At 36.9% G+C, this 23,655-nt stretch overlaps 1 protein-coding gene across 1 annotated transcript; it reads right to left on the reverse strand.

Annotated features, from left to right (window-relative positions):
* Positions 1–665: 665 nt before the first annotated feature.
* On the reverse strand, positions 666–23,313 carry RAB14 (RAB14, member RAS oncogene family). Its single transcript, XM_004048535.5, has 8 exons — positions 23,018–23,313; positions 14,744–14,802; positions 13,554–13,607; positions 11,929–12,106; positions 8,315–8,381; positions 4,667–4,754; positions 4,291–4,321; positions 666–2,938 (listed from the first exon to the last, which is right to left on the reverse strand). Exons 2-8 carry the CDS (start codon positions 14,793–14,795, stop codon positions 2,761–2,763), a joined length of 648 nt encoding a protein of 215 aa, XP_004048583.1. The 5' UTR covers positions 14,796–14,802; positions 23,018–23,313; the 3' UTR covers positions 666–2,760.
* Between the last annotated feature and the right edge of the window lie 342 nt (positions 23,314–23,655).

The following is a 23,655-nucleotide window of genomic DNA, read 5'->3' on the forward strand; positions in this document are numbered from 1 at the left end:
TCAAAAGACACCTTTCCAAAGAAATTGTACTACCTCTATTAACGTGTAAACCACCAACCAAAAAAAAAAAAAAAAAGTTACTCCATCAAACACGTTATTGTCCATAAAAAAGACGACTTCAACATTGTACTGGAAGATCTATTTAAGCATAAATAGTACTAAGCACCAATTACTAATCTGAGGGCCTCCTCACAGGTCCAAGGGCAATGAGTAACCTCGAGAAGCAGGTGACTGCACAAGCAGTAAGCTATGGATTAAAAATTAAAAGGATTTCACATTCTTTCCAAAGTGTACTGCCCAGTGTCTGGCACACACATGTTACAATATGACAATCTGCTCTATCTGTGAGCACCTGAGTGTATTACAGGGGATTACACATGCAAATGACAGAATCTGGCTCCCGGTACCGTCAAAGGAGAACAGCATCAGCCACCAACTGTGCTGATCTTACACTGAAAAGGGTTGACTGAAAACATTTCAAGGGTAATGTAAACACAAGAATAAAACTGTGGGTCTATTACTTAGTGATGTGGTTTTTATATGCTACATACGTAGACCTCTCTTTATACAATGAATATGGACAGTGCTGCAATAAAAACTGATGACATGTCAAATTGTTCACCTGAAGAAAAACCCTATTATAGTTCAGAAAATAATGCAACCAATTTTAATTTAATCTAGATACAGGTACTTTATTTACAAATATTTAGATTAATAGCATTTTGTTACATCAAATGAAGAGTACAGCAGTCTGAATAAATCCTTCAGTCACAAAAACAATAAAACCCACTGTAACTAACTTTGGGAGTCAGGGTATTGCACCTCAACAAGCCGCAGTCTTTAGTCTGTGATTGCTACCTTATATCCCAATGGGTGGTTTGTTTTGTTTTTGTAAATATACACACACACCAGCAGGTCATGGTCCCTGGGTGAGTCCCTTGTGATGCAACAGTGTAAGCAAAATGGATCACTGTAAGTCTTTAACAGAATATACCAATCTACTCCAGAAATCTTATTTTTTAAAAAGTTAAACAAAGACAAAAATAAAAATGAATCCACAAATTAACCAAAGCCTACTTTCTGCACATTCCAGTTTTGGCTTTTATTTAACATTGACTATACAATACTCTGGTACTACCACATGTTTACAACCCAGAAAGATGTACTTTTATGTTAGTGTCTGTAAAGAGGGATTTAAAATGTGTATTTTAAACACAGCAGTTGAGCTGAGTGCATTTTCTATAGTACGCTGAGGTGTTACCTATTCTATTTCAAATAAATTCTCAATTCCCAGCCACTGAATCATAAATGCAATAAAAAACTCAACAGAAATGAAGAACTTAATAAAACGTGTTGTCCAAAGAAATAAGATTGTTTCTCTTGCTATACAGTATTAATTCAGTGGCCAAACCACCTGGTGCAAAGTAATAACTTACTTTGTATCAGCACAAGCGCTGAAACACCTTTAGAAACACTTTCCCTTTTACGAAACAATTTATGCCAACATGACATAAAACAGCCCCTCATACTGTGAACACAGGGATATCTTAAGTTATTTCACTGTAGGGTTAAAAATGCACAATTTAAAATCCCTTAACAGCAGACCTGTGGTTCTGACTGTCCAGTTCAGAATCTGACCATTCCAAGAAGATAAAGGTATAAAAGCTTAAAATGTGCAATAGTAAACCCAGCCTTTTTTCTTTTTCTATACAGTAAGGCAAGAATGCAGCCTGTAATGCAAAAATGTTTACAAAAAGAGAAAAGCAGGTTAGCACATTGTCGATTGCACAAGAACAGTTAAAATCAGCAGGTAAGCAACAGTGCAAAGATGGAACAGAATCTGCTAGTGTTAATCCTCTGATGCTAGGAGCTCTTTCCTGCATAATGTCCCCAAACACTGCCAGCACCAAGGGGTGGAGCCAGTACTACTTGTGAACTGCAGTTGTGTCTATTTCTTTGTGTGAAATGGAAGGGAGTAACATGGTCACATATAGGTCATACTGTACAAACTGGTATTTTATACTGTTCCAATGCCAGTAATCAATTTATTTTCTTCATTAAAATAATATACACAGAATGTATTGTTAGTTCGATTCCTTCAAATTTTATACATATTTACTTTCTGTTAAAGAGAAAAGGATAAAATGGTATAAAAAAAGATAAAGCTATTAAGCACAAGAGAGAAGATAAATGGATATTTTCCCTGTGCGAGGGTAAGACAGAAGCAAACCTCGTCAAGAAAAATGCCACCCACACAACAGGAAATTTATCCAAAACAAAACAAAAGCAGTTATAGAACCCCTTCTCTACCATCAGAAGTCATTTCACAGCAATAAACTTATTGGTTACAACAGACATACTTGAACAGTTAAGGATGGGAAGAAAGGCTTAAGATATCACCAAATTAAACCGTACAGTGAGACAAAGCCTTGCCAAAGGGAGGGTAAAAATCATGAAGTCCAGCATCAGTGCTCAGTTTAAATCATATATTGGTGACATACTTATCACGAGGACAAGGGGGAAAAAAAGTCTAGATTTACCATGCAGGAGAGATTTATTACTCTACTTGCCTTTGATAACCTGATTACATCTAGTTGTTTAGCAGTTTAGTATTGTGTTAAACTGTTTTTACAACAGAGTTTTTTCTTTTTTTTTTAATTAAACCCAGTAAGATGTACAGAAGACAATGAGGCAGTAAAAAGTACTGCTTCCAACAGACAGAGGTGAAAGGTCAAATGAGGGGCCACAGCAAAGAGGTCACTAGCAGCCACAGCCTTCTCTCTGGGGTTGGGGTTCACTGGTTAGCCGGCCTCCCTGCGGGGCTGAAGGTTTGTGTTGTACACCAGACTCAGCAGCATTCAGATCCAAGCTTCCATCCTGAATGTTCTGATAGATTTTCTTGGCAGCCTCAAGGAAGGCATCTTCTACATTCTCTCCCCTAAGAGGCAATTGATAACTTTATTGGAGAACCACAGTTTTCTACAAAAGACAAGACACTGACCTTTTGCTAATCTTTAGTTAACTGCCATGATGTCTTCAACTTAATCACTGTCATCTAATAAGAGATTACCAGAACACTGAGCCAAGAGAACATGGAAAACTATTTTCTTTTTTTTTTTTTTTTTTTTGAGACAGAGACTCACTCTGTCACCAGGCTAGAGTGCAGTGGCCTGATCTCAGCTCACTGCAACCTCCACCTCCCAGGTTCAAGCGATTCTCCTGCTTCAGCCTCCCAAGTAGCTGGGACTACAGGTGCACACCACCACGCCCAGCTAATTTTTGTATTTTTAGTAAAGACAGGGTTTCACCATGTTGGCCAGGATGGTCTCGATCTCCTGACCTCGTGATCCGCCTGCCTTGGCTTCCCAAAGTGCTGGGATTACAGGTATGAGCCACCACACCAGGCGGGAAAACTACTTTCTATGGAAAGCATACATACATACATGTACTGAAAGCCCTTTCTACAAACCCTATTTGGACAACTACATGTGTTATATGCAATCATTAAAATACTGTATGTTAATACACACCATGACAATTCAGATAGGTCATTTCTGTGATAACAGAGAGGATACTCCAAACAGAAATGAAATCTCTCCGAACATGCTGAAAAGAATTCCAAGAATAATATGGTCTGCTCAGCCAAGCATGAACTGAGCTGTTTTTAATCGGGTAATGGTGACATAATCATGCTTAGCCACGTTAACACCTCCATTCAGTTTCTTTGGACTAATAGCACAGCTGAGACTAAACAAAAACAGGTTAGCCTCTCCACACCACAAGAAATTTTTGGCCTAATAAATGAAGAACAATGATGGGTGTACCACAGTTCAATAGCAGACATGGAAGAACAATTAGAAAATGTTCACTATGCTTCTGAGTAGACACTATTCCCTTAAATCATGCGTTTTAATGTGATCAGAAGTATTACAGGAAGAACCGATTGACCAAGCTTGTCTGAGATGCCAAACTCAACCTCACTTGTGAAAAGTCAAACACTGTCTTTTGGGAAAAGTCAAACGCTTTTGAAATGTAAACAAAGTTTCATTTATTAACCTGGGTTACCAACAGGCATAATCAAGGTACAATCTTTTAAGTAACAAAAATTCATATTATTTTGAAATGTAAAAAAGGAAGCAAAGAGATGTTTGCTGTTCTTCCTGCAGTAAGCATTACACATTTATAGATAGTACTTTATATGTGTATATACATTATATACTTTTCATATATACGGTTCTACTTTGAGAAACTTGAATGTAATTGAAATATCTGTATTTTGGTCACACTTACGTTTTTGCACTTGCTTCGAGGAACAATAAGCCTAAAAATAAAATTCAGACTATAATTAGGACACTTCAAACTAACTCACAAGTGCACTTCTTTAGTAATATCTGAAAAAGTTTCCCATCAGTTTTTAGTACTCCTCCCATAGTATTTTATGAAAAAGTATGTAAGTTTGAGGTGGAGAGCATCTTTATATTTGTCACTAAATAACTACTGCTCCAACATAAATAACACAGAAATAGAAACACATTGTTACTTCCTCATTCTTGAGATTTCTGAGTCTGCATTAAAAAAAAATGCAAAAAAACCCAACAAAACTGTCAATCCCACCTTTCCTTAATAATTCTCCCAACTGTGACCATTAAGTCTTAAAGAAACTCACCGTTTTCTTCAGCAAACTGTTTGGCTTCTTCATATGTAACATCTCTCTGTGCCTCCAAATCTGCTTTATTTCCTATGAGAATTATTACCTAATTTGTGATCAAAAGAAAGACACCTTATAACAAAAGCAGTAATTTAAACCAACCATGCAAATTCTGAAATACAAAAATCTTGACAGAAAAAATAACTGGGCCTAAAAAGAAAACCAAGTACTAGCAATTATCCACTAGACAGGGCTACAGATTCATGAAGTCATTACGACAAAGGACCTTAGCAATGATCTAGGTCAGGGGTTGACAAACTTTCTGTAAAGAATAAATAGTATATTCTTCAGGTTTGTAGGCCTCATATGGTCTCTGTTACATGTTCGCTGCTGGGTTTTTTTGTTGTTGTTTTTAACAACCCTTTAAAAATCTAAAAATCATCCTTAGTTCACAAGCCAGTCAAAAACAGGCTGTGGGCTGAATGTGGCCCACAGGCCATACATACTTTGGTGACACCTGGTCTAGTCCAAAGATTACGATATAGCTGAGTAAGATTACTAAGGGTTCATGGACAAGCTCCAGGGAATCTGTAAATACCTTGAAATACTGTAAATACTGTAATTGTGGGCATTCCCTACAGGAGAAGATTCATGGCTTCCATCAGGTTTTCAAACAGTTCTGAGATCCTCAAAAAGTTTGAAAGCCACTAGGTTCAACTCCTTTAGGCTACCAGTAAGGAAATTGAAGCTCAAATAAGGCAAAAGGACTTGCTGAAGGTCACTCAGTGAGTCAGTGGTAGGAGGACATTAGATCTCAGGTAGAAACCCAAACTCAGATCTTGAGACAAATACTATCCTACCCCACACTATCCCTAGAAAGGATTGAGTTTACAGTTAACAGTAACTGATAAGAGACGTCTATGTGTATACACAAGGGGCAGCTGGGAGTAGGGGTTTGGGGGCACGTATGCAGTAAGTTCAAATCCAAGGCAAAATATTACCTACCCACCTATATCCACCTTGGAACCATTCATACAAGTGAAGTTAGGCCAAAGTTAAAGGCAGCTCTGCAAAGTTGTAAGAAAAAAATATGTACCCTTGGGAAACAGCAAAGGGCTTTGGCCTTTACCTGGGGTGGGGAGGGGGGTTATGGATAAACTGTCTTTGTACATTTATGAGCTTATTTGACACTAACCGGTAAAATCCTTCCCTTTTTCCCCCTTCCAAACAGTTATGGTAATCTAGATATGAACACTTTAGGAATGGATGGTTTCAACAAAAAGGCACTTCAGCCATTAACTTTTTTTCATGTAAAATTACAGCTCCTGGCTCTTCCACTTTCAAAAATGTGTGTCCATAAACCAAATAATCATTTTGATCTGAATGTAAACCTCATGCAAGGACAGTTAAGTAGTACAACAAAAGTGAGCATTCTTTAAACAGTGTGGACAAAGTGCCCACTGTGAAGGGGAAGAAACTTTCATACACTATCCATTAGTATTTTAAAAGAATAAAATAATGATACTTAAAAAGGAAATCAATTTATAAAAAAATCAAGTCTGGTAAAGCCACAATGACTAGCATAGGGCCATTACAAGATAGGTACTCAAAACAAGAAATACTGCCCCACTCCTGATTCCCTACGAATCTCCAAATAAGGCTTCTTATCTCCCTGAAAGGGAAGACATAAAGTGGCATGCTAATTACAGAGATACAAAACATGCCCACAACAAAATGGTAGAGAACACAACTTCTACACAGAAATCAAGGGCAATTCTATAGAAAATGGAGCACTTAAGAAAAACTCAAGAAATTTTTTTTCTCCTGATCTGGTTCTATCTCAAAGCACATAAATGAGGCAGGAAGGACACAGGGCGGGAAGGTTAATTTTATTATACTCCTCCACGGGCCCTCTACAATGAGTTTTGTTTTTAACATTTTACTTGAAATAGCTATAGACTCACAGAGACTTACAAAAAATAACAGTGAGGTCCTGTGTACCCTTCACCAAACTTCCCTAATGGTAGGATGTTATGTAACTATAATACACTCTCAAAACCAGGAAACTGACATTGGTACAATCCCCAGCCCTTATTCAGATTTCAGTTTTTACACATTCTCAGGCACATGTGCGTTCGTGCATGGGTGGTTCTATGTAATTTTATCTCAGGTGCAGATCTCCATCATCACTATCAGGATACAGAACTGTTCTATCACTACAAAGAAACTGCTTCTGTGCTGCCCTCTATGTCATCACACCACTACCACCCTCCACCCCCTTTGCTAATCCCTGGCAATCAATAATCTATTCCCCAACTCTACAATTTTGTCATTTTGAGAATGTTTTCTAAATGAAATCATACAGTATGTAAACTTTTGAGACTGGCTTTTTTACTGGGTATGATGCCCTTGAGACCCAGCTCAACTGCTGCATATATAAAGAATTCATTCCTACGTACGGCTTAGTAGTACTCCACTATAGAGATGTTCCGAACTGTTTAACCATTCACCTATCAATGGCCAGGTTGGGAAACACCTAGGTTTCCAGTTTTGGGCTACTGGAAATAAAGCTGCTATGAACACCCATCTATAGGTGTGTATGTAAACCTTGGGTTTAATGCTATAATGGAAATGAAAGTTTCAGGCACAGTCCCTAGCATGATAGGCAAACAATGTTAACTGACTCTCAATATGATTAAACCACCATTTCCTGATAAAAGCTAATCTTACCACTGATAACACAGTTCTTGAAGGAGGCCTCTACCAAGTGTTGGGGGTATAAAGCCAAGTGAGACACAAGCCTTGTTCCTGAGAAACTCAAGTCACAGCTCAGTGTGTCTTTCCTCACACTGTTCCTGGCATACCCTCAACAATATCTACTGAAACTTCACTCACCCCTCAAGGACCAGCTCAAACACCACTCCCCTGTAAAGCTGCTTTCTCTCCAGACGGCACTGATCATCCTAGGCTCTCCAGCACTGTGCCAGTCCCTCTATTTCTAATTCATGCTTCAATCTACTTTGCAGCACAGTTATCTGCATATCTGCTGGTTCTCTCCCTGCTAGACTATAAGCTCTTTGGGACCAAGGATCCATGTTTATCTTTGTATACTGCAGAGTCTAGCATGGTGGCTGGCCTTTAAAATCTCAATAAATATCATCTCAGTCTGGTTAAGAAGCTAATGTTTTAACACATATAGAATCCTTTTTATTTTTGACTGAAATTTTTATCCTTAATTCTCCTCCTGTAGTTGAAATTTTTATTGAGGTAACGCAGATTCACATGCAGTTGTAAGAAACAGTACAGAAAGATCTCTTCTACGTTTTGCCCAGTATCCTCCAATGCTAAAGTTTTATGAAATTAATGCAGATCCCTTTTAAAATCATAATTTCAGATTTCATAGTCTTCACTTCACATGAGATCACCATTACATTCATAACAGTAATGACAAACATGAACAAAAAACCTAGGTATAATAAACTGCAAAACCTGGTTTAATAAGAACTGAAAAATAACTGTTAGGTTTTCTTCAACTAATTGAAGAATACAATAAAAATTCTCTCATTCTTAGTACCTGAAGACAAAAATCTCACCAGTAAATGGCTTCCCTTTTTGGGTTAGCTTAGTTCTTAAATTTTCTGCGTAATAAGATGCCATTTAACTTACAGTATTTGGATTGGTGAGATTCCTTGCATCTGTCAACCAGCTGCTTAAGTGGTTATATGTACTTCTTCTGCAAAAATAAAAGTTTAAATTTGTGACTGCCATATAATTATAGAAAAAAACTTCAATATTTAAAATACATATTTAATCAACATATCCTAAAATAATAATTTTGCTTTGACCAGTTACTCAGAACAGTAGTTGTGAAATACAACTGCATACTTTTCAAAAATCTAGCCAAACCTAATATTTTTAAATAAACAACTCAATATCCAAGAACTTTGATAACTACAGGTCAGGAGTAAATTGTTTACTCCTAAAAGCATACCGTAAACAGACCAATAAGCAAGCAAGGAACAACACAGTAAACTGATGGAAACGCCAATGTGGAGTCAAAACTGAAATTACTTTAAAATCACACAGATTTTCAATCACAAAGCACAAAGTTGTATCAAAATGCCTAACCATGACACATTTAATGGAAGACACTTTTGCTTGTCTTTAAATTTTAATTTCATTAAAAACCAAGTCACACTATTATAAGCTGGCATACAATTCACCTTTCCTTCATAATTTAAAGAGCAAGCTAACCATAACAGCATAAAATTGACTTTGAAGACATTTGACAAGAATTCAAGTCCCCAGATATCAGTGAAAAAGTTCGTCCTAACTTTGTACTCTTATCTATCAGGCAGCTAAATTATTCTGGAATTCTAACGGTCCTATTTTTCTACTTTCTCCAAGCAAGAGTTTAAAAACTCACAGGCTCATTTGCACTAGCCAAGTAAGCTCTAAGATAAGTAAACAAACCCAAATATTTGTAATATCATACACAGTAGAATCTACCAAAGGGGTCAAAGATAATAAAATTTTTGAGGTTAAAAATGTTTCTGATTTATAGACTCACAGAATGTTAGTCTATCTTACTCGTTTAACATGTGAGGAAACGGAAGCCCATAAAGACTTATTAACTGGTGTCAAAACCAGGCCTAGAACTCTTTTACAAATACCACATGTCCTTTAAGTGTTTCTAGTTTAGTCCTGTGAATATATTCCATGATCTCTAGCTGCCAGTTCTCATAGAAAATCTGTTATTCAAAGTATATAGTTCTTTCCCAATGAGAACTGAAAAGAACTCCTTAGTCAGACTTTTATTGTGTTACATCATATTATTCATAAATCACCACTTAGATGTCAAAAAAGTCATATATATCAAAATAGCCCCTTTCCCCCCAATGTTTTAGAATTTTCTAAGTAAACAATGATAAAATATAATTTTTAAAAAGCACAAGCCTTATCTGTGTTTGATATTTGTATTATTGGCGTATCTTGACTTTACACAACAGGTATGTTTTACTACTTCATGCATAAACCTTAAACAAGTCCGAACATTTCTGCTGACTTTGATGAATTTTAAAATTTCAAAGCTGACACAGAGAGTGAAGTACACAGAAAAGCCTAGTACCAAAATCATATAAACCATATTACTTACATGTACCATAACTTCTGCCAATGATTCTGGTAATTGTTATTAATCTAATATTCACTATCATTATAATTTTAAATCTACAAATAAATATTATTCAAATATTAATTGGTGGTACTAGTACTAAAAAAAAGTGCTAAAATACTAGATATGTCAAAATGTTATGGCAAAACAACTGTCACGACAGGCTACGCTGTCAATTTAGAAAAGCGCCCTGTAACAATGAGAGTTAATGACAAAAATAAAAAGGGACTTTTACGTTTGTAAAATGTCAAAGAATAACAGAAAAAAATTGGTGTCATGACTGCAACATCAAAGTCACTATAAAGTATCACTTTAGCACCTGACTAAAGCCTGGGGTACTCTTTTCCAGTAACAGTTTTTATTACAATATAATGAACATATCATAAAGCTTATCCTTTTAAAGTACGTAATTTAGTTGTTTTAAGGATAGTTACAAACCTGCGCACTGATCACCACTATCTAATTCTAGAACATTTTCATCACCCCAAAGAGAAACTCTGAACTCACTTAGAAGTCACTCACTCCCATCCTCTGGCAATCCACTTTCTTTCTCTATAAATTTACCAGAATATAAATTCTCGATATTTCATAAATGAAATCATATAGTATGTGTCTCTTAGTGTCTGGTTTCTTCCGCTTAGCATAATGTTTTCAAGTTTCATCTATGTTGTGGCCTGTATCAGTATTTCCTTCTTCCTTATAGCTGAGTAACATTTCATTGTATGGATATATCACAGTGTTTATCCATTCATCAGTTGATGCATGTTCTGGTTATTCCCAGCTGAAGTACTTTTTTTGATGACTTGAATAGACACAGATTTTACCAAAAGTATTAACTATGCTTAAAAGATATGCTTAAAAGCAAAAACAATATTCTTAGCACACATCACCATACTTAAATTTTATTGAGTTTTTAATTATGTGAAGTCTTCAGAAATGCATTCCTTATAAAATCAGACAGTTCTGTGTAGGCGGCCAGGTTTATTAACAGTCTTCCCATAATACTCTTGATCGTATCACAGATTGCCTGGCTATAATGAAGGGCATTAAGGCTTGTTTCCCTCTGAGGCCACCCAATTCTAGAATTTACTGAAAACTTTAGGCACTATAATTATAATTAGTCAATATCTTTATTCTAAGGCAGCATTTCCCAAAGTGTGTTCCTCAATAAAATAAGCTTAGGAAACACCAAATTAAATAAAGTCATACAGCAAAGAATTTCTTACTGCAGAACTTCCCAGAGTCTTAATATGCTAATGCACATTATGACACATCAAGAGGAAACCTTATAAGGCATTTTCCGAAAGGAAATATGCTTTAAACTCTAATTATCACTTGGTCCCACTCACCCATCTTTACCCCCAAGAAACAGAGTCACATTGCTTTTGACTGGCACTTTACATCAACATGAAAGGTGATCCAGTTCATTTTCTAGCTTACAGTAGACAAACAGTGCAAGGTCTAATCAAGTGGCACAGTTTTCCATGTTCTCCAAAGTCAAACCTTTATGTACAGTAGTTTTATTACTTTACATCAAGTGCTTTGGAATTCCAGAAACAGTCATGTTGAAATAAATTTAAACCTACTGCATGTAGTATTTGAAGTCATTTCTATCCATTTTAAGAGAAAAAAATTAGTAAATAAATACTCAAACACCTTCAGATGCAAGCATAAAATTTTTTATAATCTACCATGCTGGACTAGCAAAACTCTTTGCTTGGCCTTCTTTTGAGAGGTGTAAACTTTAACACTAGAGACTAAATAGAGTAAGTCCCAAGAGTGAGTTGCTTGCTCTCTACTTAAAAGAACATTTTATATAAAATATTATTTCTCCTCAAATCATTCAACTGAAGCTGCTTTTCAGAATTGTATTCTTCTATTAGCTTCACCCGATATCTCCCTAAATTTTTCTTCAGTCATAAAAATTTTCGGAAAATATCAATGTGTTATATCAAGTTTTACATGGCAACTTAAGAAACCATAAAAAACAAGTAAGTTCATTCACAGTCATACAATTACAAACTAAAAAAAATGCCTATCAATTTTTTTTTAAATGCCCAAAGTAGATTTATTTTCCCCATATGAAGGTTGAAAAATTATCTCTTACCTAGTGATATCATAGACCATAAGAGCTCCCGCAGCTCCTCTGTAGTAGCTCCGTGTAACAGCCCTAAATCGCTCCTGTCCTGCCGTATCCCAAATCTGCAGTTTTATTTTTTGGCCACTAACTTCGATTATTCTTGTACCAAATTCAACACCAATTGTGTGAGGACAATCAGCCATAACTGTTAAGGAGGAAAAAAAGTAATAGCCCAATTTTCAGAAAACTTCAAATTAAGCCTAGAGGGGGAAAATCCACTAAATAAGCAAATGGCTTACTAATACTTACAGGCTATAAATAGACTAAAGCTACCGCTAAAAAAAAAATTAACAAACACCCAGAAGTAAGAAGTCAGGGAAATGTGACTGTACTAGAATCGGGGTCAGCAAACTTCTAGAAAGGACCAAGCAGAAAATATTTTAAGTTTTGCAGGTCAAAAGGTCTTTGCCACAAACTACTCAACACTGCCACTGAGGCATAAAAGCAGCCAGAGACAATATGTAAAACAGGCAAGGTTGTATTCCAATAAATTTTATTCACAAAAACAGGCAGTGACTGGATTTGCCCCACTGGCCACCGTTTGCTGACCCCTTGACTAAAATAATCTGCTAAGTAAAAATAAGGATTTTAATTAATTCTTCACAATATCAACATTATACCATTTAGCCTTCTTACAATCATTATCTATAACAGATCGATCAATGGTCTTGGTACCCTAGGAGTAGTTAGTCAAACAGATTCTTATCCCAGAAAATATCAGTGTCTCAAAGAAAATCAGCATGTTATATATATATATATATATGCATATATTTTAGAGACAGGGTCTTGCTCTGTCACCCATGTTGGAGTGCAGTAGCACAAGCATAGCTCACTGTTAACCTCAAACTTCTGGGTTCAAGCAAGCCTCCCACGTAAGTCTCCCAAAGCACTACTGGGATTACAGGCATGAGCCACCACACCTGGCTAACATATACTACTTATTATACAATGACAAGTTATATATGTCTAAGCCAATGAACAAATTTATTAGTCCTTTCCTTATAATGAGGCCACTTAAAACCTAAACCCACCATTCTCCAGTACAAGGACACAGACTTCTGGGCACTTCATAAAATGTTACAACAAACCTCTGTGGTAAGCAGCACAAAAATGTCAAAGAAATAATTTCAACTATACAGAAACACTTTCAACTATATTTAGCATATCAGTTACAACACATTGGTCCCTTCTATCACCCAAGAAAGAGTAGAAAGAATTCCATTTTAAGTATTTCAAATCTGTTATTTAACAAATGATACATGCAGCAAATTTCTCCTAATAAGATAATCAATTCCTGTAACAGAAAGTCAGAGAATAAAAAGATTAAGTTTGACATTATTTTATGTATTTTTAAAAATTATTTTAACATCAAGAAATCAAAACAAGCAAATCAGATTATATAATGTGTATAAAAATCAACCCTAAAATATGCTGGCATATTTCATTTTATCTGTACCCATTTAAAAAAAAGTACAAATATAGGGAAAGGTTATATTTAAATGCATGAAGTATACTGAAAATGACACTTTCTAAAAAGTAGAAACATGCCGATAAAGGAAACTATTAATGTTTACCTCACGTATTGAACTTACATTTTTTTTCTGTAAATTGATGTAGCAAGCAAGATTTTCCTACTCCCATGTCCCCTGTTTAAAAAAAAAGAAGTTTCAGGTGGCAATTACATTTCTCAATTTTATGCAATGATCGCTATATTCCTTACCATATAACATATCACAAGTTTCTGGGACACTTAACAAATTTTTATTTTCCTACTTTATAATGATTCAAAAGTTTTCACTGTGAGACACAAATGGAATATTATTCCCAATCTTTAGCAGTGACAGAATTTGGCTGTAAATTATTACTGTTAATAAATAGCCACCAGCTGGGAAGTGCTTATTTTTTTAATGGATTTTTTTTTTACTTTGAGCTGTTTCAAAATTTTATGTTTTTGTTTTGTTTTGTTTTTTTTCCTTTAACTCATGCATAGAAGCAACAAATTTCAAAAAGTGACAAACGGGGTAGCATGTAACAAGCAGAAATAACAAACTGAGTTCTGGAAGCTTGATTCACTAGGTCCCTGTCTTATACTTCTTGTATTATTCTATGAAAGAAAAGAATTTGCATTACATGAAAACCCCAGGAGAAAAGATGTCATCTCTGACTGTACTATAGCAATGTTAACCCTTGATGAAGGAAACATTAGAAAGGACACATTAAGTTCAACATGAAAGCAAATTGTTCTAATGTGAACAATTCATTGAAAAACGTGTACTTTCAAATGTAGTTTTATGTTTGGATAAATAGCATTAAGACTTAATTTGAGCAAAACCTTCTTGAAACTTCAGAAAAAAAAACAATTAAGAAAAATACTATATTTTATATATATTACACAATTGATTTGGAATCAAACAATATTCTCTACCAATTTTTCCTTATAACAGAAACCCAGGGGAATCTGAGAGCTTTCACAGTATTTTAGGAATGTTTCTGCACTCCTTGAAACACTGATACTTCCTAGCATCAAAAAGCTTTCAAGCAGCCCTCAAGAACAATGAACATCACTTCACAAGGTACCCACCAGCACTGTACCACAGAAATATCCACGGCCACAATGCAAAAGCTGCATTGCTAATGCAAAAATAAATCTTATAAAAGGAGTTTTAGTTTTACAGTAAGAAAATCACTCACTCCTGAAGTGGTACTGTTTAAGTATTAACATATAAATATTTTGTATGTTAACCTTCTTTTGGGAACAAGAGTGTAAGTTAAATAAACTTACCAATAATAATATATTTAAAGATGTAAGAGTAGTTGTATGGTGCAGTTGCCATGGTGGCACTAAAAACAAAGAAATCTCTGTTACTTCAGAAGGAAAGCATATACAAGTAATTCAAACGGATCACTGCTATCCTTTAAAGGTAGAAAAGGGCACTGAATACAAACAAATGTTGGTTACAGTAAGTCAAAATAAAACTGCATTTCACAAACTGATCAAATACACAAATTCTCTTGGATGAATGATGCTTACACATTCTCATGTGCTATCCACAGAAATATAAGAAACCATTTATACCACAACTCCAATATTTCACTTAATATCCACTAGAACTTAAAAGTATAATTTAAAAAAAATCCAATAAGTATTAATCTGAAAATTGTCAAACAAAAAAATCTTTATAAATTTAAGTTAAACACCACTATAGTCTCTTCTCCCCTTAAAGTCCCCTTCCCTGTTAACTGATCAAGTAAGTTACTAATGATCTACTTGTTCAGAACTGATTTTAAACAGAATGGTATATAAAGGAACCACTTAATTTATAAACACAAAACAACGTTTTTACTCTACTTTAAATCAACAGTTAGCAGCGCAAAGAGCAATCATATGATTTCCAAATCAATGTTGGAACTAGACTGAATCACATGAAACTGTTCTTCCTATAGATTTTTCAAGTCAATGTTTATTGGCATTTTCATATAGCTCAACCTAATACAGGACTTGCAGATTATCTCACACACACACACACACACACACACACACACACTTTTTGAAGACCAGGCTGGTCTTGGGTCTTGAACTCCTGGCCTTAAGCGTCCCTCCCATCTCAGTCTCCCAAAGTGCTAGGATTACAGGCATGAGCCACTGCGCCCAGCCAGATTAACAACATAGTAAGTGCTTCCCATACACTATTCTAGGGACTGAAAGAAATAATGTCATAAAATTGTACTTATGGTTGCAAAATTTGAAAGCTTGTGTATTAGGAGATATTTCAAAAGATCACAGCCCATTTCTTACCCTCAAATAGACTTAACCTAAAGAATTCTAATTTCTCTTCTACTTAAAAAGAAAACAAAAAACTTTCCAATTTATTCAAATGAATTATCTGAATGTGTAAGACATGTGCTAGGTCCTAGAGAGAAACAAGGGGGTGAACTGTAAAACTGGTAATAACTTTCAATGAAGTTTATTCTCAAACCAGCTTTCAGCTTAAGACAAAAATTATTTATACATATGAAGATTTCACCCATTTAAAAAAATCTGACTTACAGTATTTTTAAGCCTGGCTTTTAGTGTTTCTGTCAATGTCACATTACACAAGCCAGACATTTAATATGACTGGAGAAATTTATTTACTGAAATTATCACCTTACTATATACCATATTTCAAGCAAAAGTTCTATATAACAACATTGAACCCATAGAAAGAATATATATTTAAAACAAGTGTATTATTATAAGGGAAGAGGAAGTTGTTAATTACAGTAAAGTATTAATCACTTCCACACACTACAGTCTTCTCACTTAGCTATCTGTATTACATTTAGTGAAAGTAGAAGCCTTGTTACCCATTCCAGTTTGGCATGTTCTAACACATTTATAATCAGTCTCCTGCATCACAGAAAACTCCCTTAACCAGTTCTTTCAGGAAAGGGAGTTTTTCTAGTTAGATTAACTGATTCTGAACATCACAACAACTTTATTCCCTTTTCCAGGCACTAGGGACTCAAAACTTTTAAGAATGAACTTGGTCCTGAGACTAAAACTGGTCTAGATTATTTACCTGATCTCTGAACCAGATGCCAAACACAAGGGGGAAAAGTAATCTCTTACGTTAAAAATATTTAAAGATTATTAACTTCTTAACCTGAATTCTTCCGACTCTTCCAATCAATTTTTAATTCTTCTAAATTCTTTCCCCATTCAAACCTGAGTAAAAGTAATCACTCAGTCACCTTCAAATTACTGTCTCTTCTGTGCTCTTCTCCCTTGATTTTCCTAATTTCTTTCCCTCTTCTAACTAAAGGTTGTAGCTGTACATACTTTGCTCCTTCTATTTTATGTTAAAGCTATGACTTCTAACAATCCCAAATTTCTACTTCAAATGCTTTAAAGACTATCATAAAATTGTGACCCAATTTTAGTTGTACTAATTTGTGTACCTGCTAATTATCATACATTCATTAAATGTGAGATAACTAATTTTGAAAATGTATCTTAAAATTACAAACATTCATATAGTAGAAACTATTTCCAAATAAAAGAAATGATCACTATTTCGGATTTAATACCAGGGCTCTGTCTCACCACACCACACATTTTTCTTGCTCGTTTCTTCAAAAATTACAAATAAAAACCTTTAAGCAGAATTAAAGGAAAACTACTCAAACTTACTAATTTCAGTAAACAAAGGCAGAAAACATTTAACACTGTAGCCACCAACACTCACAACAGGTCTTCCCTTTCTTATTCTAAGAAGATGCTGTCTAGATTTAAATATATTCCCATAGTTGACTGATATTAATACATTTCAGTCAAAAATATTTGCAGTAGAATTATATTCAAATACTAAATAGGCTTAATGTTGCTTTAACAAAAGATTTCTCAGTCTCATTTCTTGAACATGAAACATACCATTGTTAAGGTGAGGAATATATTTTTACCTAACTTTGGAAGGGAAAAAATTCTTCCCCTATTAACAGTACTTTTGCTTTACTTAGAGAACTCTTGAGTCTAAAAAAAAGGACAGGAAATGCTGGTCTAGTTCAAACTCTGAAAACATGAGCCCACTTAACATTACAATCCCCATAAATGAAAAAAAAAAATCTTGGTAATATTCTATAACTTGTATACAACTACCGGGACAATTAAAATTCACTTTATTCCACATTTTACAAAAAGTATTCGAATCAAGTTCATATGTAAGCAAAAGATCTTTATTGCCTTTAAAGGAAAAAAAGTACTACATATTTAGACAACAGGCATTTAACACATAATCAACAATTTGCAAACTAATAAGAAATACAATTGTGAGTTACTATTTATTGGGTACTTGACATATGCCGGGCAATGTGCTAAATATTTTACATACAATTTCATTTAATCCTTACTACTATCCTATAACATAGTTAATTATTATCCTCATCTTACAGATGAGGACACAGACTCAAGAGGTAACATGCCCAGGTCACACAGCCAAGTCTGTACTGAACCTAGGACTGTTTTAACTGCGGAGATCCCCTCTTAACCACCACACCATCCTGCCCTCTCCACCGTCGTGCCTCCTCCACATGGTTATCAGATGTATCATGTAGCTCTGCAGTATTCACTCGCTTAATTATAATTTAATATTCTGAATAAGATACATGAATTACATTCAGAGGATGCACTGCAGTCAGAATTTATAGATATAAATGACTGGTAATACTAGTAATACTAACTTATAATACTATAATTCATCTACTTAGAAAAAGTTTCTTGAGAACACTTGAGAGTAAACCAGGTAATGATCTATACTACTTTTTATAATTCTTACTTAATTCTCACAACTCTGCAGAGTCATTATCATTATGTCCATGCAAAAAATTAAAGAAACTGAGGTTTGGAGAAATTCACTCATTTGGCCAATGTTATAAAGTTTGTAAATGGTAGACCTAGAACTTGAACCCAGGCCTGATTCCAAAGACCATGATTTTCTCTAAGGTATTATTAGCTTATTTCAGGTATGTACAGGTAGACTGATAAAATAAAAATCAGAGAAAGAGGAAGGATATTAGTGCATGTAAAATTTAGCTATAAACTACCCTTGCTGCCAAGAGAAATATTTACTAAATGCATAGTAAACACTAACAATTGTGCCATGTATTCAACTGACTCCTTAAAAATATTAATATGCTTAATATTGCTTTAATAAAGGATTTCTCAACCTCATCTCCTGAAACATACCAGTTTTCACCACTGTGGAAACATATCATTTCACCACTGTGAAAACATACCATTTTTCACCACCATTTTCACCACTGTTAAGGTGAAAAATGTATTTTAAAATGGGGTATGCCATCTTGTAAAATTCTGCATATTTCTTTTACTCAACAAAATCATAGACACATTTTCATGTCAGTACATTTAGATCTAAATGGTTACTGAACACATATTAAACACTAATTATTGTTGTGACAAAAATAGAATGCATGGTTTCTATTTACTGAATCAGACACCTAAGATTACACAGACATCTAAACGACTAGTTTTGAAACACGTAGGTACAGATGTGAAGGTATACACTTTCATACATACTGCTTGTGGAAATGTGCCAACATTTTGGAAAGTAATCAGTATATTTAAAAATCTTAACAATAATCCAAATCATCCTTTGGCCCAGAAAGTATCCTACATATACAAAAGCTTCAGCCCATAAGGCTACAGGTATTAGTGCATTTAATGCACCATTTTTACAGCAAAAAACTGGAAATAATCAGCAAGGAAATGACTGAATAAAGTACATCTATAATACAAAATAATATCCATCTAGTTTAGAAACCATTTTGATCGATATGCATTAACCTGGAAATACATCCATGATTTTGTTAAGTGAAAAAACACATGTTGCAGTGTTTTATGCAACAGCATACCCCACTTTCAAACACACACACACACACACACACACACACACACACACACTCAACCCTATATTCATATAATATGGAATACACACCAAATTGTGAAAAATACATGAACAGGAGAAACAGGGAAGAGAGAAATTATTAACTTTTCTTTATATATCCCTGCACTGACTTATTATAATGAATTAAAAATAAAATTTTCTCTACCGATAAATATTTCAAAAGCACTTTTCTATGTAATTTTAATACAGGTTAAAGAATACCCAAACAAAAACAAACAAATCTCCCACTCATAATATTCCCAACATTATTTCCACATTTACTGATAATAAGAGGAATATCTTATGAAGCCAATAACACGATTGGCTTCAAAATAAAAAAACCAACACTCAATAGTAGAGGGCATATTTTTGGGAGTTTTTTAATAGCTTAACTACTTACTGTTTGCTCTGATTTTAAAAACTGTTATACAGCTATTCTACTCCTTAGAACCTATGATGTTACTGTATAATGTTTACATAGCTGATCCAAGACATAACAAGGGAAAAGCAACCCACTAAATATTCCAGGTAATTTAATTCTTATCCTTGTTATTTCCACTGATAAGTTTTTTCTCTTTGTTTTTTAACATGCACGACGTTTTGTTAAAAATACGAGAGCTGAGATGGACTGCTTCTGTGGTTCCAACATAAACATATCTGTTAAGTATCTACTAAGCACAAAGCATTGTGCCAGGCTTTAGCAAGATAGCAATGATCAAAAAAGATAACACTGTCTCTGCCTTCGTGGAACTCAACAACAGAAGCATGCTGACTTGCTTTAGAGGCCCACTAAAATGGACCACTACTACCTGATTTGTCAGTCAGGCGGATAAAAATTCTGTAGTTAATCTAATAATCTAATCTAATAAAAATGAGTGGTCAATTTCCTCAACAGTAGTACAAGTAGCCCACCCACTTAAAAAAAAAAAAAAACCTTACTTTTGACAATATACTTAATGTCACTTTTATATAAATAATGTGAATCATTTTAAAAAGCTGGATTGCTTAATGTGGCAAGAAAAGTAACTTTGATGGTCTTCTATATACAGGAAATAAAGTATGCTAATACTGGACCTCTGTTCACAGAAAGAAAGCACTTAACCAAAAAGCCAAAAAAAACCCCTGCACTTACTGCTAAAGTTAAAAGGATTAATAGTGAAAATTTTACTACTGATATTGTGTCTGAGATTTGCTTCAAAATAATTTGGCAGGGAGGAGGCAAGTGTATATTGATGAAGCAAGACTGATCACTGTTGACACTGGCTGATAGGTATATGAATGCTCAGTATGCTACCTGATTTTGTATATATTTAAAATTGTCTAGAATAAGAAGCTTTTTAAAAGTCAAGTACAGTACCTCTAATACTTCTGTCAAACTGTTGTCTTTAGCCATGCCTGGCATTTTTTACCACATAAAAATGTTTCAAGCCTCTTTTAAAAAACATGAAACATCTCTCAATAGCCCAAGTTTTCACATTTTATTTACCTTAATCAAGTTTCCTCCACTAGCACAATATCTTACCGTGACTATGCAAAGATATTTGATATTGATAAAAATGAACACTCCAAATTCTGTTGCAAAGTTGAAGTATGCAACAATGATAAAGTTTAACTGTAATACAAAAAAAGCAACAACTTTTGAAGATGTAGCTTTAATTTCAAGGGATTTTTTAATAGCTATTATAATCTAAGGTTTTACGTCTTTACAATAACTGCCATTTATTGAGGGCCTAACACATGCCAGCTACTTTATAAATAGTCTCTAATCCTAAAAACTCATTTTTCAAATAAGGAAACCGAAGTGATCTACCCGTGGTCATACTACTACTAAATGGAGAGCTAGAATTAAGGACCAGGTTTAACTCTACATGTAGCTCTCCAAAGCTATGCTCCTCTCTCATTCATTCAAAAGATATTAAACACCCACTATGTGCCTGGCACTGTTACAGGCACTGATTTACTATATGCCAAGCAACGTGCTAAGGGCTTTCTTTAAACCCCATTTAATCCTAGCAACAACTCTAAGATGCAGGTCCAATTATCCCCTTTACAGATAAGGACACTGAGTCCGAAAGGTTAAGTAACTTGCTTAAGATCACTTAACTAGGAAGTGGCAGTACTGCAGGGAGAACCCTTGACAGTATGACTCCAAAACTCTTAACCACGACATACCTCTAGGCATGATCAAATAAAACTGCCTCAACAGAACTTGGAAGAAAAAATTTGGAAAGGCTTGGGGGAATAAAGGGGTAGGAGCTGGATTACTGCAAGGTCAAGTTTGTCCTCAACAATCAAATCTAAATAAAAGGCAGTTGTTCCTCTACAATATTTACCTTAGAAAAATAAAAGAATTTTTTAAAGGCAGTTGGGATAGTAACGAAATGAGCAGTAAACTTTGCAAGAGTTCAAATCTGGGCTCTGACACTTGCTGTGGGGTCACCAGGAAGGCACCCGTCCTCTTGGAACCCGTTTCTTCTTCATATATGAAACTGAAATCCTGGCATCTCTCCTTTGGGGTTTGTAAGCATGAGGATTTGCCAGTGTAGTGGTTGACTTTATGGACTTTAGGTCATAAAAGGGTAATCAGCTGTCATCCAATGCGAACACAGTAAAAAAGGAATAAAGTTGTAACTACATTATAAATGGTCATGTCTGTAACCCTAGCCTAATTTTTGAATGTAGTACAGAAACCACCAGCCACAGTGTGAGCCGAAGCCAGTTTGTAATGTACCGTCAACAGCCAGACACACATCACAACTTTAGGCCTCAGTTTCCTCACTTATGAAGTGGAGACAACTTATCTCCGAGGGCTACGCGGGGCAAGATAAACAGGTACAAAAATACCTAAATATGTACCTGGCCCACAGTTAAAACGCTTAAAACACTCCAGCTCTGTCGTCTTCTCTTAGATTCTAGAAATGCCACAACTTTCTCTTATTTCTAGATGCTCTGTAGGTTCAGGGCCGTAGAGGCTGTCCACGGGCCTCACAGGAACGCACCAAAACCAGGACATCGCAAGCACAGGCGCACAGACCCAGACCCCGGCCCCGGCCCGGCTGCAGGGCCGGGCTCCCCACATCGACAAGGACACCGGAGCTGCCCCGAGACGCCGAGACGGCTGCGAAGAGCTGCCTTTGTACTCAGAGCCAGACACGGCCTACGGGACGGGACCGCCACGTCTGGGGCTTGCGGGCTGCAGGGCGGCGCGGCACGCGTGGGTACACCCTGCGGGGGCGGGCTGCGGCCGCGGGGAACAGCGGCGAGAGGGGGGCCCGCGGGAGATGCGGTCCTGCCCAGCCGGGCCGAGAAGCCGGGGAAGGCGAGGCCGAAACACACCCTTCCCTGCACGCCTCGGAGCGCCCCGCCGGTTGGGGAGGGCAGGAGGCTCAGGCCGGAGCCGCGCAGGGGACACCTCCGCCCCCGCCCGGGAGTCCTGTCAGGCCGGCGCCGCGGCGCTCACCGCCGACCCACGGGCTAGCCACGGCCTGACGGGGCCTGGCCCCGGGGCGCCGCCCGCCTGCGGCCCGGTCTCCGCCGTCCCCACACACGCCCCTCTGAAGAACCCGGCGCGAGGAGGTATCAGCCGGCCGGACACTGCGGAAGGCCCGAGTTACCTGGGGGGTTGCTGGTGGCTGGGCAGCTTTCCGGGCGGGAGGGGGGCGTCAGGACCAGGAACAGGAGTGCGGACGCAGCGGGAGAGGGGGCGGGGGCGGTCGGCCGAGGCCCCGGCAGGTACACTGGCAGGCCGAGAGGTGCAGACGCGCCGGCAGCAGAAGCGGCAGTAGCGGTGGCAGCGGTGACTGCTCCTGTGGCTCCCTCAGTATCTTCCTCGGGCTGGTCCAAGATGGCGGCGCTCCCTGCACAGGGTTTCCTGTCACCCTCGCAATGGGCCGGACCACAAAAGAAGGGGGAGAAGATGCGCGCGCAGCTGGCGGAGCCCGGAAGAGGGTGGCCGAGGCCAGCCCGCTAGCCACGCCCCTTCCTCAGCCCTCACCTCTGGACTTGTCGCGCCGCGGCTGAGGCCCGCCCCACGGGCGCTCGCGCCCGGAGGGAAGGTGGAAAGCCCGTATGCGCAAGCGCAGTCGCGTGTCCTCGCCTCTTGGGGGAGCTACTGCGCAGGTCTGCGTGGAACCTGGTGGGGTGCGCCTGCGTCTTGAAGAACTAGGGTTGTCTCTCATGGAGGCTTTTGAACAATTTTTAAAGCCAACATTTACCACTTATTGGACGCTTACCGTATACTGGCCACCATGCT

This window comes from Gorilla gorilla, chromosome 13 (genome assembly GCF_029281585.2).
Source record: "Gorilla gorilla gorilla isolate KB3781 chromosome 13, NHGRI_mGorGor1-v2.1_pri, whole genome shotgun sequence".
NCBI lineage: Eukaryota > Metazoa > Chordata > Mammalia > Primates > Hominidae > Gorilla > Gorilla gorilla.

Bases quoted from the DNA above. Each gene is read 5' to 3' on its own strand.
- RAB14 (XM_004048535.5), bottom strand. From the start codon at position 14,795: ATGGCAACTGCACCATACAACTACTCTTACATCTTTAAATATATTATT. The intron at 12,107-13,553 runs GTAAGTTCAATA...CCTCCTTAACAG, and splicing joins TCAATTTACAGAAAAAAAAT to TTATGGCTGATTGTCCTCAC. The intron at 8,382-11,928 runs GTAAGAGATAAT...TTATTTTTGCAG, and splicing joins ATGGTCTATGATATCACTAG to AAGAAGTACATATAACCACT.